Raw genomic sequence first — 15325 nt, 5'->3', positions numbered from 1 at the left:
ATACGACCTGGTTAACCCCTACTGCATTCTCACAGCGCTACACCGCATAACAAAAACACTTCAACATAACACTTTATCTATTTTTAAGGACTGACACTAGATTTAATATTCCACTCTCAGAACAGTTTTCTACTCATTTCCCACTAATTGTTGTTATTTAAAATAACTAATTTAAAACAAAAATAATGAAACATTTATGTACTACGTTAATTGTTTCGTTAATAACGAAACGTATAAATGTCACTTTCTTGCATCAAAGAAGACTTAAATGCAATAACGAATTATAAATCTCACCTGATTCCACTATAAGTTTTGTACCGGTGCCAAAGATTATCTTATTGACTCCCTGCTCATTCACACAACACTATATCAAATATCCTTCAGTGCAAACAACTGATCTACATTTCTATGTGCAAACTCAAAACAAAACATTTCAATTATATGCTTTGAATTATCACAAGTGATGGTCATATGAAAAAATCATCATCACTCATTTCACTACCCTTTAAATAAAAATTAAAAAAAATTAAAAAGTAGTTTCAAGCCAAAATTTCATGCTATAAAGCAACAATAAAAGCTATTTAAAATAATACTCACTGGTCTGCACAATTAACTTTGTTCCAGATCCCATAAAGAGCTTGGAGCCAGAACTAGATGACCACAGTGTTGCATTCTCAGACATAAAACCTCCTCACACAAGATACAGATAAAGAAGATAGTTTAAAATGGTATATCTTCAAATCATAATTTACCAAACATTCAAGATCAATGATAAAAGTTTAAAATGCTCAAAACACTTCTATATTTTATATAATTTCCCCCTAAATGTTAGAATTATTAAATGCATGCCAAAAACAAAAAGTTTCAATTCAGTGATGGCGTTAATAATATTATGCATCAATAATCTTAATGCTAAAAACTCTTTAATACATTTAAACGTGATATTGTGGTGAAACTAATCAATTCTGAAAGAGTTTAAGTCCTTACCTTAGTGTCCCTACTCCAAATTTATATCAGATCCTGGAATAAGTTTGCAGTTCCTCTGTAAGAAACAGTGTGTGTATTAAAAGTGTCAGACACCTCAATCTTTACTAAAAAAAACTATCCAAACCAAAGAATTAAAATCCCACCTTGTCCAGCAGAACATTTTAGTTTAGGTGAAAACAATCATTCAAATGAGAAATATATGGTAACTCACCTCTTCATATAGACATCGGTGTTCTACTGGCCTAGTTTTAATGTTACACATGGCCTTATTTCTTGTTCATTTCTGTGAACCAACCTACAGAAGCAATCTCTGAAATAATAATAGGCTATAACATTTACATTTGCTTTACTCGGTTTTGTTTTGTAAACGCATAGTAAAACTAAATGTATTTGTTGTCAACGCAGCTAAGTCTTATTTTAAGGCGTTTTAGCTCTAAATTAACGTTTGTGCTTGAACAAAACACTTAATATTGAGTGCCTCTTTATATTTGATGGAGTATCAAGCAAAAACAAACGTTTAGGCTAGTTACCCATGCCACCATGTGCTATTTGCAGAGAGCTAAGATACATTTTTTTATTCTGTGATAGAAAGTGCCTTCTAACAGCGGGGTTGAGCCAGACTGAAAACGGGACATGGGCCAGGCCAGACTAGAATCATGTTTCCCTTGAGCCAAGAGCTTTTGCGAGTCTTGCATGTTCACATAAGCAAAAAACGTGGAACATGCGGAATCACATTGGATGTCAATGCTCAGTCGGCCACTAGAGGTCACTCAAGTCCGCCAGTCAAAGCAAACGGCAAAATCCCACTAACAACCACAGGAGGGCAGTACACTTTATTTCATGGTCTTAGATGAGTAGCCAGCTCAGCTCACCGTTTTCATGAAAGAAAGTTGAGAACATTACTTAATAGCTTATTCATTAATAAATCGTTCATAAATAATACAAATTAAGTGATTTATAAAGACAGAACTAATAAAAATTAAGTGATTTATAAAGACAACTAAAAAAAGTGCTCTCAACAGACTTAGTTAGCCTATGTCTCACAAATGTAGGCTAATCATCAAAACAGTGGTTTGACAAACTATTTTGAGGAATATTTATTTTAAATCATTTTATGTAAAAGTTAAGTAATTAATTACAAGCTCCAAAAACTGTAGCTGTAAGACTTTACAGCTGTTTTTCTATAACAGAGTGGAAAAAATGTAGCAACAAACATACTAATTCTTGGAACCCAAAGCGAGCAGTAGATCTTTATCTGAAACTGTGGTTAGAATCTGCCTCCAGTACGAATGTGCTGTTGAAACTGTGGTTTAGACATACTCACATGAAACTTCTCTTTTATCAAGACATTTTATTATTTAATATATTTTTGGAAAATCATATTACATGCAAAGATCAGAGCCTCAATAGTTAAGTCAAATAGTAATCCGTTACACAATTAGACAATGTAAAAGTCTTAAACAATGCAATGCTGTTATGTAAAAAAAAGAAAAAAGTAAAAAATGTAAAAGTATAAAAAATTAACTTGCACCTGTTTGCAACTAAAGCCGAAAATACACACACCATTGCAAAGCAATACGCACATTACACCACTGAATTCAGAAATGTTTCTAAATGTCAAAAAGGTTTGCAATGTTTGTCGATATTCTGTATATATGAAAGACATTACTAACAATTTGTATTTTTCATTCCATTTAACATTATTAGACAGAATATAGATTAATACTGACCCTGTGGCTGACTGTATAACCGCATTTGTTTGTTTGTCAGGGTTCGATCAAGCTCCAGTTCAAAATTGAGATTATTCAGATGATTTGGCTGAATTGAACTTTTAAAATACGAATGCCTTTACAGTCATCATTACATTAACTGCAACACATTTAGCAAGCAGAATTCTCAGACCTGTCACAAGAAGATTCATGAAGTTCATTTTTGGATCACCTGAAAAAAAAAGTGAAAACAATAAATTAATCATCCTTTGATATTAAATGAATTTAAATCTTGTAAATCATAGCATAACGTAGATAAGTTCACAAATGCAAGATATACATGTAGAATATCTTATGTATTTTATTACTAACCAGTGTCTATGAACCCTGAGGCAGAAGTTCTAGCATTTGTTTCACAAGTCTGTGGAGTCAGTTTTTCGGGTTTATCTGCAGAATAAAAATTAAGTAGAACAAAACAAATAATTCTTAATATATATTTTGTATTTACAATACTTAAAAAATGAAATCACATAAAAAAAAAGAAAAAATAAACAATAGTTATCCATTTAAGTACAAACCTGTCGTGTCAGGAGTGACAGGAGTGTGAGGAGTTTTGTCTGCAGTTTCTTCATCCATTTGGCATTTTTGGATTTCATCATCAGGGGATCCAGCATAATAATAGGTTTTGGACGATTTGAACAAAGGTGCATTGCTGGTGGTAAAATTCTCAGGTTCTTTCCCTTTCACATTCAAAGTCATAGTCTTTTCTTGAGGAAAGAACCCGGCGGCCAGACAAATATCTGGTCCTTTGCCATTGAAAGGGGACAAGATGGACAGAAACGGAGGAGTTGGCGCTACATCTTCTGAACAAAGAAAAATAAGCAGTTTTCATCAGCTTTTTTAGTCCTTTGGCAAGACTGTACTTTTTACATATGTGGCAGTTGCAAAACTATGCTCATGATGTCAGTGAAAAACTTTTGCAATCATCTATTCATGCACAAAACATCCCTAGTCTTATGAACAAATACAATTACTCAACTAGAAATGTTTTCTTTGGAGCAACAGCCCAAGTTAACAAACATACCGTGATCAGAAGCTGAACGCAGCACAACCAACTAACCAACCATTTCAAGCTATTTTGCGGAGTTTTTCACTATTTTCTCCAGCACATAAGTTGGTGTAAAAGCTCGTAACAGTTAAAAAGAAGTACTTACTTGGTACGACCTTGAGGGTTATCGGCTTTCCGAATGTTAAGGTGTCAGTAGCTGAAAATGCACTGCTACCATAACCCTTACAAAAACACTCCTGACCCTACATCAGCATTGGGACTGACAAACTGACCTAACCGAGCCCTGCTAACTACAACTAACTGACCAAAGTTCATGTTTTCACAAATTCAGGTGTATGGTTTGGAAAACTGCAATATGATAACATTGAAAGTGGATTTACTTACTTGGATTGACCGTGAGACGGATGGGATTTCCAAAAGTTAGTGGGTCTGCACTTCATTCAGCCCCTTGACAATATCCTTTACTAATGCAAAGTATCCGTAAATCTTAAGAAATACACTAAAGACTGATCTGAAAGTTTGATGTGAAACATCCAGTCGAAGAAGTCCAGCTTTATATTCTTTCAAAGGTAATTCCATCTGTCAGTCATCCTCGTGATATACCCATGTCTGCTCTATTCACATACAAACAGGTGGCTGAAACAAAAGCCTTCAAGACAAAAACATCAAGATTGAGAGAATAGTTCTGTGATAGTTCAGTCTTTCAGTCAGATATTGGTTTAAATGTATCAATACAGTTTATAAACACAAATAACAGGGTTATGAGATTTTGTACAGCGCCTAATGAAGAATGTATCACTGTGGTAGTCCAGACACAATGAAAAACATCAATACAAAAACCCATGCCCTCTATTGAGGGGCTGTCTTATATGGAAGAGAGAGAAATGCTGTCATCTGAAGAATCTTCTCAACAGATATATTTGACTAAAACTATGTTTAAAATCCATAGCCATGAGATGAAACCCCAAGCTGCAGTGGAAGTCTTCATGTCTAAGATGATAGAACAGCCTCAGAAGGATCATTCAATGCAGTGACAGTCAGTTAACCTTTGTGAGGTTTTTGTACGGGACAAAACTTGAATCGAATCACTGTGGTACCCCAGTCCACACAAAGACACAACTCGAAACAAAAACCACCCTCCTCTGTGTGATTGAATCACGTCAGACTAAGTAAGCACAAATATACGGAGAAATTGGCACCTAAAAGACCATCTCAAAGAGAACTCTTTAGAAACAGGACATTTTTGAAAATAATTGGTCTTACCTTACATTAGGGCTCTTGTGATAATGTAATTCAGTTTAAGAATAAAGTAAGTGAGGAATACTACTAAACTTGTACCTGACATATTACTTTAAGGAGCTGTTTGTATTTACGTAGTCACTTATTACAATTGAATATAATTACTAATATTAATTATATTGACATAATAGATGTAACAGGCACTATAAACTGTTATTAGATTAATTTTAAGTATAATTTTTTTGAGTTGGAAAAAAAAGTTCGGCAAAAGACGTATGTTTTCTGAGTTGTTGTTGTGTTTTCTGAATTGTTATTTTGTTTTTTAGACTTGCATTTGCGTTTGTAATTTGTTATTTTGTTTTCAGAATTGTGATTTGCTTTGCACTTCTCGGCCACCGTATGATGCAGATCTGACACGCATTGCATTTTCTCACAACTCTTTACCTTTTCTGACCCACTTCAGGTCTTAAAGTCTACTAATGAGCTGACGAGTTTAATCGGGTGTGTTAGATGAGGGAGAACCACTGCATTTCAGAGATAGTCTTAAATGTGACTCATAACAAATACTTAGCTACATGCATGCACAGATTTAAGGCAGCTTTAATCGCCTTTTTTTGGTAATTCGTGACTTAACTGACAACATAAATATGACATGGCATGCTCATAGTTTCTTTTGCGCTTTAATGTGAAATTATACAGCTCATCGCTGCTGTTCGTGCAATTGAAGAGCACGTGCTACGAGCTCAGTATAATGGCTCACGGGACAGGAAACTTTGTTTTTACTGACATATGGCCTGACAAGATCTCATCTGAGCGCAGTTCACTGTTGTTCTACTGAAGCTCCCTCATCCATCACCTCTACCTTTTAGCCCTGTTACGCTCTGACTAGCTGGCGCTGAGGCGAAGTTGGAGTGCGCGTCTCCCATTTTATGTTGTCGTAAAGACGTTCAGCATCGAAATAAATGCAATTCTTGTCAAGAAAAAAGACAGAAGCAGCAGTTGTGAGCAGGGCTGGCTACAGGCATGGGCAGGCTGAGCCCACCCAAATTACTGTCTTGCCCACCCAATCAGAATTAGATAAAGATTACGTTAATTTTTTGTGCATAGATTAGATAGAAAAGCAGAGGCTGACAACGAGCGAAAACTGGCAGAAATGTTTGCGCGCTATCACGGGGAGTTTGCGAGTTACGAGGAGTTTAATACACTAATATGCATCATAGCCTACCACTGAAATTACCTGAGCAGTTTTAATTCTCTAAAAGAAAAGAAAAGAAACATCATTCATTAACGTGCGTTCATTGCACGGACGGGGCACGAGCAGCGTCTAAAATGCATGTAGGCTATACAGTTCAGTTGAAAGCTTACCCTTTTTGACTTGCTGTTAATGTTGAATGTAAGAATTACTTACTATAGCAACAGCCGGCTCCACTGTATTATCAAGTATTCGCCTTTTTTTTTTCTTTTGTCAAATTCCGCCGTTTTGAATTGAAAGTTGGGCTGTCATTTACGTGATTCATGTAATTCATAATTATTGTGACGACAATAGCATTTTCTGTCTTGCGTTTTCAACATATTAGGAATACAACTAAAATTGAATGTGTGCATATTTTAAAATAAAAATATTTTTTGCAGTTCAGATTGATTACTTTACAAAAAATCGTATTATTTATTTAGTTCCTTTACCATTACTATAGTGGTCTGGTCTTAATATTTTCCTCAAAATAATAGTCCCCCTAATGTTCTAGATATGATTATGGCCTTGTTTGGTATAAATAAAAAAGTTAGTTGAAAAAATCACCAGTGTAGAAATAATGATACAGAGAAAGAGATCAGAGTTTTGATTCCTTATTTCCTCAGTTCCTTATTTCTAAAATGAATTATCAGAAACACAAAAACAAAGTATGTTATATTTGCACACTAATAAATAACTTTTCTTCTCTTATGCACATTATGAAATATACTATACCCTCCAAAAACTTAGCCTGGTGAAAGTGTGACCACTACTGCAAACAGATACAGTAATGTACAGTTACAAATTCATAGGTACAACATTTGTATTTCATACATTGTAAACGATTGCAGTAGAACACCTGCATAGTTAATATCAGAATGGCAATTGAAAATGTATAGTAACAATGTATAAATTATAAAACGTTCAAAGTAAAATAGTTTCAAATTCAAAGAAAAATTCTGGCTCTGATTGTAGCTTGTAGAATAAATATTAATATTTCAATTTATATTATAATCATGCAATTCGACAATGTGTGAGTTATGGTAGTGTGTTAAGGGCTGTCAGGCCATGAATGAGGGTCTGGTCAAACTGAAGCTAACAGGGTAGGAAACAGACATGCATTCTGAAATCAAATAACTTTTGAGTTTTTGCAGGGGCTCATCAAAGATTGACTCAACGTGCTCCCAAGTACACACTGAAATACTCTTTGGCAAAAACAGTTCAATAGAGTTTGCATTAAGGAGTGAGATGATAAGGCAGCTGGCGTATGTGGTAAGCAGATCTTCAACCACTCTGGTTTCCTGTCAGGAAGTGGGTGAGGAGCTGAGAGATGTTCGAAGAACAACCCCATCCCCTTCCATTTCTAGACAGCATCAAGCTCACACTTCATTCCTCTGAGATTTACAGTAAACCCCTTTTCCCCCTGAAGTACGCCAATTTTGCACCAACTCAAATTTATAGTAATTAACTGCATAGTGACAAAATAAAAATAAATGCTAACGCTGAACGCTGGTTCTATTTGTCTACATGAACTGAATCATTAGTTGTCAAACAATTAATATTTTTACAGCATTTATTAATATAAATTAATGTTAATTTCCACACACATTTCAAGCTGGTTGTATAAATCAACACTAATATATTATGAACAAAGAAAGGAAAAATAAGGAATACATTTATAAATTTTACCAAAACTAACACTGTAAAAATAGTTGGTTACTGTTAATTCGTGATAACTAAATGTATTAAATCAACTGTATAAATTTTGTGCATTTTCACAACTTTGGAGCCCCTGCATTTAAGTGATTGGAATTCACTGTGGTAAATATATCACTAATTCATCGTAATTACACCTGATAGATGTACACATGCATTTGTTGCTGTCATAAAGCAATCCGCCCTTTTTTGCGACTTTCCGCGACTTTCTTGATTTAGAAACTGTTATTTCAAGGTTGAAAATGTTAAAAATAAAAAGAAATGTTTCTCTCATGGAGATTTATAGGACAATTAAATATTCAATATAATCTATAAAAATAAAACAATGTCTAAATATAGCAGGTTATCAAGTCCCAATAAGCTATCTATAAAAATGAATGTATACAGTAAAGCATTTCTTTGGCTGTAGCATTGTCAAAATCATGCTAGTGAACTTTCATCTTTGTGAAATTTCCAAAATGCACCATAAAAACCAATGTGCACTGACCAGAGATTTTCTTACAGAGGTCAGAAATGAAGCAATGATCAATGCATAATCTTAATAGTACTGAACATTTAACAGCTTCAGCAAAGGATATTGGCTCAAGGCATAATGCCAGCTGTTTAAATGCATGACCTTGTAATCATGCCGCACTAACAGTCATCAGCGTCCCCGACATGCACGTGTCTATGATTCACATCATAAGGAACTGAAAGATAGAATGAGAAAGTGTGATGTACAGAAAAGACTCAAGTCTGCATATGAGGACATGGTTTATTTTATTAAAGGCATAGCTGATTCCAGCGTTTACAAGTGTCCACAAACAGACAAGAACACAATAAATCAAGCCCATTATAGAAGGAGATATCCTCACCCCCAACAATTCCCTGACAAAATCCTCTAAAAAACAAAACAAAACAAAAAAGAACTTGACTGGATATCTTCCTCATCCAAAATACAAGGCATTCTGAAAGATGGATTTCATGCAGAATCAGTGGCAGACTAGAATTTAGGGTTGGGACAAACTTTCTTAGTGGTAAATTGAATGTAAAAAGCTGGCTGTTATATTTTCTTTTAGCTTTACTATTGGAATGTTATATTACGGCCCAGAGGCGCAAGGCTGTTGTCCTGTGATCAGCATTGTAATGTACATCACTACAGAAGCCACAGTTAAAAGATGGATACTGGACAACAGGGAAAAGATCCACATTTACAATGCAGGGTATCGAAAAAAAGTACATTCACACAAGACTGTGCACCACAAGTCCATCTGAAATAAAAGAACGTTAGGCGTCCACAGCAACCAATCAGAGCACAGGCTTCTGAAACTCCTTGCTGAACGATTCTAAAAGGAAAACAAAAGATGAACAAAATGGGGCGCGCAGCTCCCACTGAAAACTTTTTTTTCTTCTGCAGTTGATATTTTGACCTAACTCAACTTTTAAGGTTCCATTTAATTATTTATTCTTCTATTTTTAATACAATTTTAAATGCAACAAGAGAAGCACAAACACACAGCAAATAGACACATCATTTAAAGTTCGTCTTTAATAAAATGTTCTCTACTCAAAAATAAAAACACGCTTTATTCTCATCATACAAGAGAGTACGTATTTCATATAACCTTCGCCGAACAAAAAACATCTTGCGTAACCAGGAAGAAATAACCATTTTATAGTTATTTCGGCCTATCCAACACAAACCCCTGGCCCCAGAACATCTCTACCAAACAATGGCAACCACACAAGGTTTTCGAAGGCCTACTCAGTGCTATATCCTCTACTGAAAAGAGAACCGTTACGTTTTCAAAACAACATTTGCTTTTGATTTCGAAGAAAAAACAAACGGGCTGCAAACAGGGCGTCTACGATGACGTGACCCTTTTCTAGCTTGAGAATCACGGCCACGTGACGCTAACCCAATGCAACAGATGATGTACGTTACAAGATTTCAGACCGAAGCAGTAATCGGGCTTGACGCTCTTCCTCAGAGACGACTTTTTAGTGCTAAGAGTAACGGGAGCTGAAGTGTCCTTTCGGAGGTACGTTATTCTGTGGTTTTTTCAACTGAGTACAGTGGCTGTGGAGATTGTACCTGAAAGGAGAACAATTCAGTGGCTGTGAGGTTGCTGTGGGAAAACAGGCTTCCCCGGTTCACGTCCCTTTCCGCCAAGCTAACAGCGCCACAGCTAGACCCGTTCGCCTCATCCCTACAGTGCCGACCGTGATCACGATGCTAAAGAATCCTTAAAACAAAAATAGAGAAAGAACAACAAAAGGAAGAGAGAAAACACAGACCACGCACAAAGAGAGCTGATAAAACTATTAATAAAAAGGCTGAACATGAACAAAAGAAGCCGTTATGCATTTAAGCTAGTGAATAAAGAAATGAGGAGAGGAGGGAGGCACACATTTATATCGAATGAACTCCCCCATTAGCAGTAAACTATAGAACATATTTACTGAATAATATTTCAGAGAGCTAAAACTGCTACAGAACAAGTCACAAAATACAGTATTATTAATAATTGCAGTCTCTATTGCAGCTAATGATACTACATCCTACATCTATAGTCTAACCCCCAACTCCACTTGATACTGATCGAGCTATAATGTCGCTATGAGCTTCATAATGGTTCAAACTTTAGAGACGTTCCCTGTCCCGTTCTGCGAACTCTTCTTACAAATCAACAGACTGTACATGACAACACCATGATCCATGCCTGTGTCAATCTAAGTCCTAATATCTGAGCATATTCTCTAGAATCGCACGTTAACGCAGTTCGCATCATCCTTCATTCATTCGATTTTTTTTCTTTTTTTAATGCTGAACACAGCGACACGAATCCCTCTGAGAAAATGAATCCAGACTTGGAATAAAACACAAAACCAGTCCTCCTTTCTTTTTTTGTCTCTCGTAACACCACGTCTGCCGTTAATAAACATCCCTTTCTGCCACGCACACACCCTTAACTCCTTAATGTGTGGCGTGCCGGTCACACAGAGCAATTTAAGCAGGTGGCATGAGGGTATCTAGTTCAGAGTCTTAAGTCCAGATGAGACCGGGGAATGACCTTAGACCCCCAGAGGAAGCGAGGTGGCAATCAGAGAGAGTTTGTCCCCCTCAGAGTCAGTGTTCTGCAGCGGCTACGTGCTGAGCAGCGTTGCACGCCCTCACAGGGAGAGACAGACAGAGTGAGTGAGAGAGATAGAGGAGAGGAGAGGGCTGCACGTCCCTCGTCGGTCAGGCGAGCGGTTCGTTTTGAGCCTGTCGCTTCACATCGTTCGCCGTCTCCAGCCTCCGCGCGCAGGTAATGCCGGAAATTTCCGATTGGAGCTTGTGGTGTTTCACCTCTTCTGTTGAATCATGTTTCACACAAGTGCGTCTTCCCGTGGACTCTCAGTGTGGCGGGTTCATGTTGCCGTGGCCGCGCTGCTGCTTCTGTTTCTGCTGCATCAGGAGCTGCTCCAGAGCAGACGGACCGGGCTGCATCATAGAGCTCGACCAGATTGACTGCAGAAAGAGGGGTAGAAGAAAGGCAATGTGGAGACTGAAGGAAAAACAGCAAAATACATGTCGTTGCACATCTGCAGTTAGAACGACCGCAGAAAGTAGAAAATGTTGATCAACTAAAATGTTGAAAAGAACATCCCGTGCTACCTTGAAACTGTCAAGGAGGACGGTGGAGGAGTCCTCCATTGGCATGTCCTGGGCCGCCCAGCTGCTGGTTGGCGCCCCCTGGTGCCAGCTGTTGGTATCTGGCACAGAGGAGGAAGAGGCAGACGGCAGGTAGTCCAACCCAAAGCCGCTCACACCTGAAGACAGTCATACCAACCATTTACATTAACAAATATGATTAACAGTTTAATTACTACTTGTGGCAAATGGCCGTTCGCGTCCGTTGTAGACACGGTGTTAGAGAGAAGAACATTTTCAGAAATATTTTCATCAGTTTTCTGTCAGCTTTTACATACTTAAATCTGCATGTTTTTACCACAGGATGTCATTTACCTTTATAAAGGCCAATATTTTTTTTACCTTATTAGATGTGTCATCTTTCATGTCAAATTCTAACAATTGATCAAGAAATTTAATACACTACAGGGCTGTTACCAATCAAATTAAATAATTTACACTGCAAAATTACAACTGCAATAAGCAATGTTATGAGATTAATGTTGTAAATAAAATTGAACATACAAATGAGAAATGTTGGGGAAAAATGCAAACTTTTAAACATGAGACTAAACCGACAGTAGGTGGCGGTAAGTCACTTATTCATTAAACCGATTCCTTCAAACGCTGAATCATTCAGTAACAAAAACGCCAGTGTTGCTTGGAGAGAGTGCGCAATAATTCTGTTCTGATCTTCGTTTGGAACTATTTTCGTTGGTGAAATAGAACAAAACAGTCAATTGTGTCTAAAATGTAAGTAACTTCATATACTTTACTACTTGCTTGTTGAACTAAAATCAGTGTAACATTTGCAATCGTGAAAATATTCAGCAAAATAGCTCCCTTGTCATGGTGTTACTTAACTATATCATGCTATAAATATACTAAACATTTTGAATTTTTACCTCAGAATGTTTGTTCTGTGAGTTTCTTTATGTGTCATTACGCTCATTTGATTTGATTTCTCCATGAAAGTCTCTCACAGAGACCGGCAGCACGAGCCTCAACAGCGTGACTGTGATGAGTGGGGGCGGGGCCGAGAGCCATGGGAACGGAGTGAGGCCGGTGGAGTAATTGATAATGAGCGACACCTGCACCACTCACCGGTCTCGAGTGCCACGGAGGAGCTCCGGAAGGATAAAAGGAGGAGTTACGACAGTGAAAGACGAGAGAGGACCAGGCCTGGACTTTATTTGGTGTTTTGGTTCTGTTTGTGCGCGACAGTCGTCCGCGAGGGGCTGTCGCGCTACTTTGTGTTTATTTTATTATTAAAGTTTTCTTTGAACGTTCGCCGGTTCCCGCCTCCTCCTTCCCGTGACTATGAACGTTGTTACAGCGACATTGATAATAGAAATACACTATCCATCATCAATCGCTGTTTAAGCTAAATGTAATAAAATCAGAAGAATCATTCGCGCGTTTTGATGCGTGATTATTTTTTGTCACTTAAGTTTTAATCAGGCTATTAGTCCTGTCGGGCAAGTACAATTCTCAAGCCATTTTTCAGTAAACTTGCATTAACCCATTTAAAGTAGTTCGGAGGCTGGACAGCGAGCTGGTGTTCGACTGTATTCTGTAACCGCAATTCTCTCTGATGACGCGGTAACTACAGCGGAGAAAAAGTACTCTTGATGGACACTCACTGGGTCCGTTAGACTGGAGAAATGTTTGTGGTAATGTGACCAAAAATATTTAAGACCTACTGAATCTGTATTTAAGACTTTTTAAGACTTTTTAAGGCCTTATTTTAGGAAAACTTTAAGACTTTTTAAGGACCCGCGGCCACCCTGAATTGCCTTTTCCTTCTAGATAACATTTACTAAAACATTAAAATTGCAAATAAATCATTTAAAAATAAATCATTTTGAAAAACAGCAACTTCTCGATTCTGTAATCCTGGCATTTTTAAAAATAAAGAAATTTGATAAAGAAATATGAATATAAAGAAAGTAAGCACCATAACCAACAGTGCAGTCTGACACTTAAGAAAAACTGATCAGCCAGTGCTAATAATAAAAGCTGACCACTAGAAGAGACACAGTATGGGAATTACCAGCATTACCAGTCTTATCAGCCTTCCAGCGATCGGTTCCTCGGCGGTCTCTGCTGTCAGGCGTCCCGATAGGGCCGAAGTTGGAGATGGGTAGGGAGCTGTGGCTGGGTGGGGATGAAGGCAGGCTGCTTGGGTTAGAAGAGTGAGGGGACTGACTGGCTGGTGTAGAGTGATCTATAACAAAAGATAGGAACTGATTATTAACAAATCAATGCTGCTAGTTCACTTGTACGATCTAAAATAATGGCTATGAACAAAGTCATCATTATATGATATCTGTAAGTAAATCAAAATCACAATATGGTACCTGAGCTAGCAGGAAGGGAGGGGGACCATGGAGTTCCTTCAAACAGGGAGTAGAGTGAAGGCTCCTGGTGCATCATGGGTACGTCTGGCTTAGACGCAGGAGCCATATTTTTACCATAGGCCTCGCTAAAAATGCTGTTGTTCTGGTAGGAGCTCTCCTGTAACCAAAAACAATTTGGGCTTTTTTAGTACTTCTATATTTTATTGGCCTTTTTGCCACTAGTATTGATAGATATAGTGGAGTGAGGGTAGAAAAAGGGGAGAATGATTGAGAATGACCAGATTCAAACCTAGTTATTTTACTTCATAATGAGTTTACCAGTAAGTTCTGACAAAAAAAAAAAAGAAAGATATTTTTATTTTCATTACTAATCAAAGCATGATTGGAAAGTAAAAATAGAGCAACTTCCAGCCCAGCAAACACAAAATCTGGTTATGTTTTGAATGAAAACACTGCCACCTGGTGACTTTTGATCTGTAATGCAAGTGAGGACTAAAGTGTTTGTTTGAGAAAGAGCAAAGCAGCTTTACCGGAATGGAAAATCGGGGGAGAAGAGAGGACTGGCCAATCACATCAGCTCCACTGTCTAGTCGTGACTGATTTGGCAACTACAAAAGAAGAGAAGCACAAAAGATGAGAACTCTGCAAAAGACATGCAAGTTCAAACAGATCAGTCATTTCTAGCAGACCACAGCACTAGGAAAAACTATATTTCCAGAAAGCCACAAATTATTATAACAAATATAAGATACAGTACATATTGCACACTACACATACAGTACACGTCCAACATTGGACACATTAGACTGAATCTGATTTTTATTATCTTATTAAATTATTTTAATAGACAAAAATACCAAGATGTTAATAATTTGAATAGGAACAACCTCTTTCAATATGGTTTAAAAAGTATCCCAGGATGCACCTCATGAAGTTACATGTGTCCCAAACATGTCCTGTTCCTTAGTTTCAATGACTTTTCTTACACGCTTATTCTAATATGTGGAAAATGGTAATAATTATTGAGTAGGTATGTCCTTTTAACTGGTACTGTACACAGGAACCAGATTTTTTTAATCCACAGAAGCCTATATGAAATTTCAATATTCACTCCCGCCTGACAACATGATAGGAGGAGAACTACATACAAACATGTTCCTTCCAGGAGCAGAATTAAGAGGGCCAGCCAAGGCCTGGTAGAAATCATGAGGTTTAGTAAAGAGCAATTCCTCCTCCTCCTCAAAGTCTGCCAGAGTCTTTAACAGGTCTGGGGGCAGAAGAGGGGAGCTCTTGTTGTCCTAGTGAGAGACGAGGCACAAAGGGGAAGGAAGGAGAGAGAGAGAGAGAGGGAGAGAGGGA

The 15325-nt window shown here is 37.4% G+C and overlaps 2 protein-coding genes and 1 long non-coding RNA gene across 6 annotated transcripts in view; all 3 read right to left on the bottom strand.

The window, feature by feature from the left end:
- Positions 1-674: 674 nt before the first annotated feature.
- On the bottom strand, positions 675-1679 carry LOC107722080 (uncharacterized). 2 transcript variants are annotated; one of them, XR_001637767.1, is made up of 4 exons: positions 1518-1679; positions 1199-1297; positions 988-1042; positions 675-690 (listed from the first exon to the last, which is right to left on the bottom strand). It is a non-coding gene; the product is annotated as an uncharacterized LOC107722080 (long non-coding RNA). The 2 variants fall into 2 exon arrangements; XR_001637768.1 differs by having other exon boundaries at positions 1556-1679.
- Positions 1680-2388: 709 nt separating this feature from the next.
- On the bottom strand, positions 2389-10651 carry LOC107722049 (uncharacterized). The gene is made up of 5 exons (XM_016530277.1): positions 10574-10651; positions 3911-4007; positions 3275-3559; positions 3069-3143; positions 2389-2928 (listed from the first exon to the last, which is right to left on the bottom strand). The coding sequence occupies exons 1-5, from the start codon at positions 10649-10651 to the stop codon at positions 2819-2821; spliced, it is 645 nt and encodes a 214-aa protein (XP_016385763.1). The 3' UTR covers positions 2389-2818.
- Positions 8958-15325, bottom strand: part of LOC107722067 (protein SMG7-like) — a 22733-nt gene continuing 16365 nt past the window's right edge. For 2 of the 3 annotated variants that reach the window (XM_016530288.1, XM_016530289.1), the window contains exons 18-23: positions 15115-15264; positions 14497-14574; positions 13967-14123; positions 13669-13833; positions 11592-11746; positions 8958-11444 (exon numbers count right to left, since the gene is read on the bottom strand). In XM_016530288.1, coding sequence (XP_016385774.1) covers positions 11331-11444; positions 11592-11746; positions 13669-13833; positions 13967-14123; positions 14497-14574; positions 15115-15264 — 819 coding nt within the window. In that variant the 3' untranslated portion in view covers positions 8958-11330. The remainder of the gene's footprint in view (positions 11445-11591; positions 11747-13668; positions 13834-13966; positions 14124-14496; positions 14575-15114; positions 15265-15325) is intronic. The other variant, XM_016530290.1, reaches the window with a different exon arrangement.

This window comes from Sinocyclocheilus rhinocerous, unplaced genomic scaffold, assembly GCF_001515625.1.
Source record: "Sinocyclocheilus rhinocerous isolate Xijiao unplaced genomic scaffold, SAMN03320098_v1.1 scaffold484, whole genome shotgun sequence".
Classification (NCBI taxonomy): domain Eukaryota; kingdom Metazoa; phylum Chordata; class Actinopteri; order Cypriniformes; family Cyprinidae; genus Sinocyclocheilus; species Sinocyclocheilus rhinocerous.
Note: the sequence above shows the minus strand (reverse complement) of the source record. Positions and strands in the feature narration are given on the sequence as shown.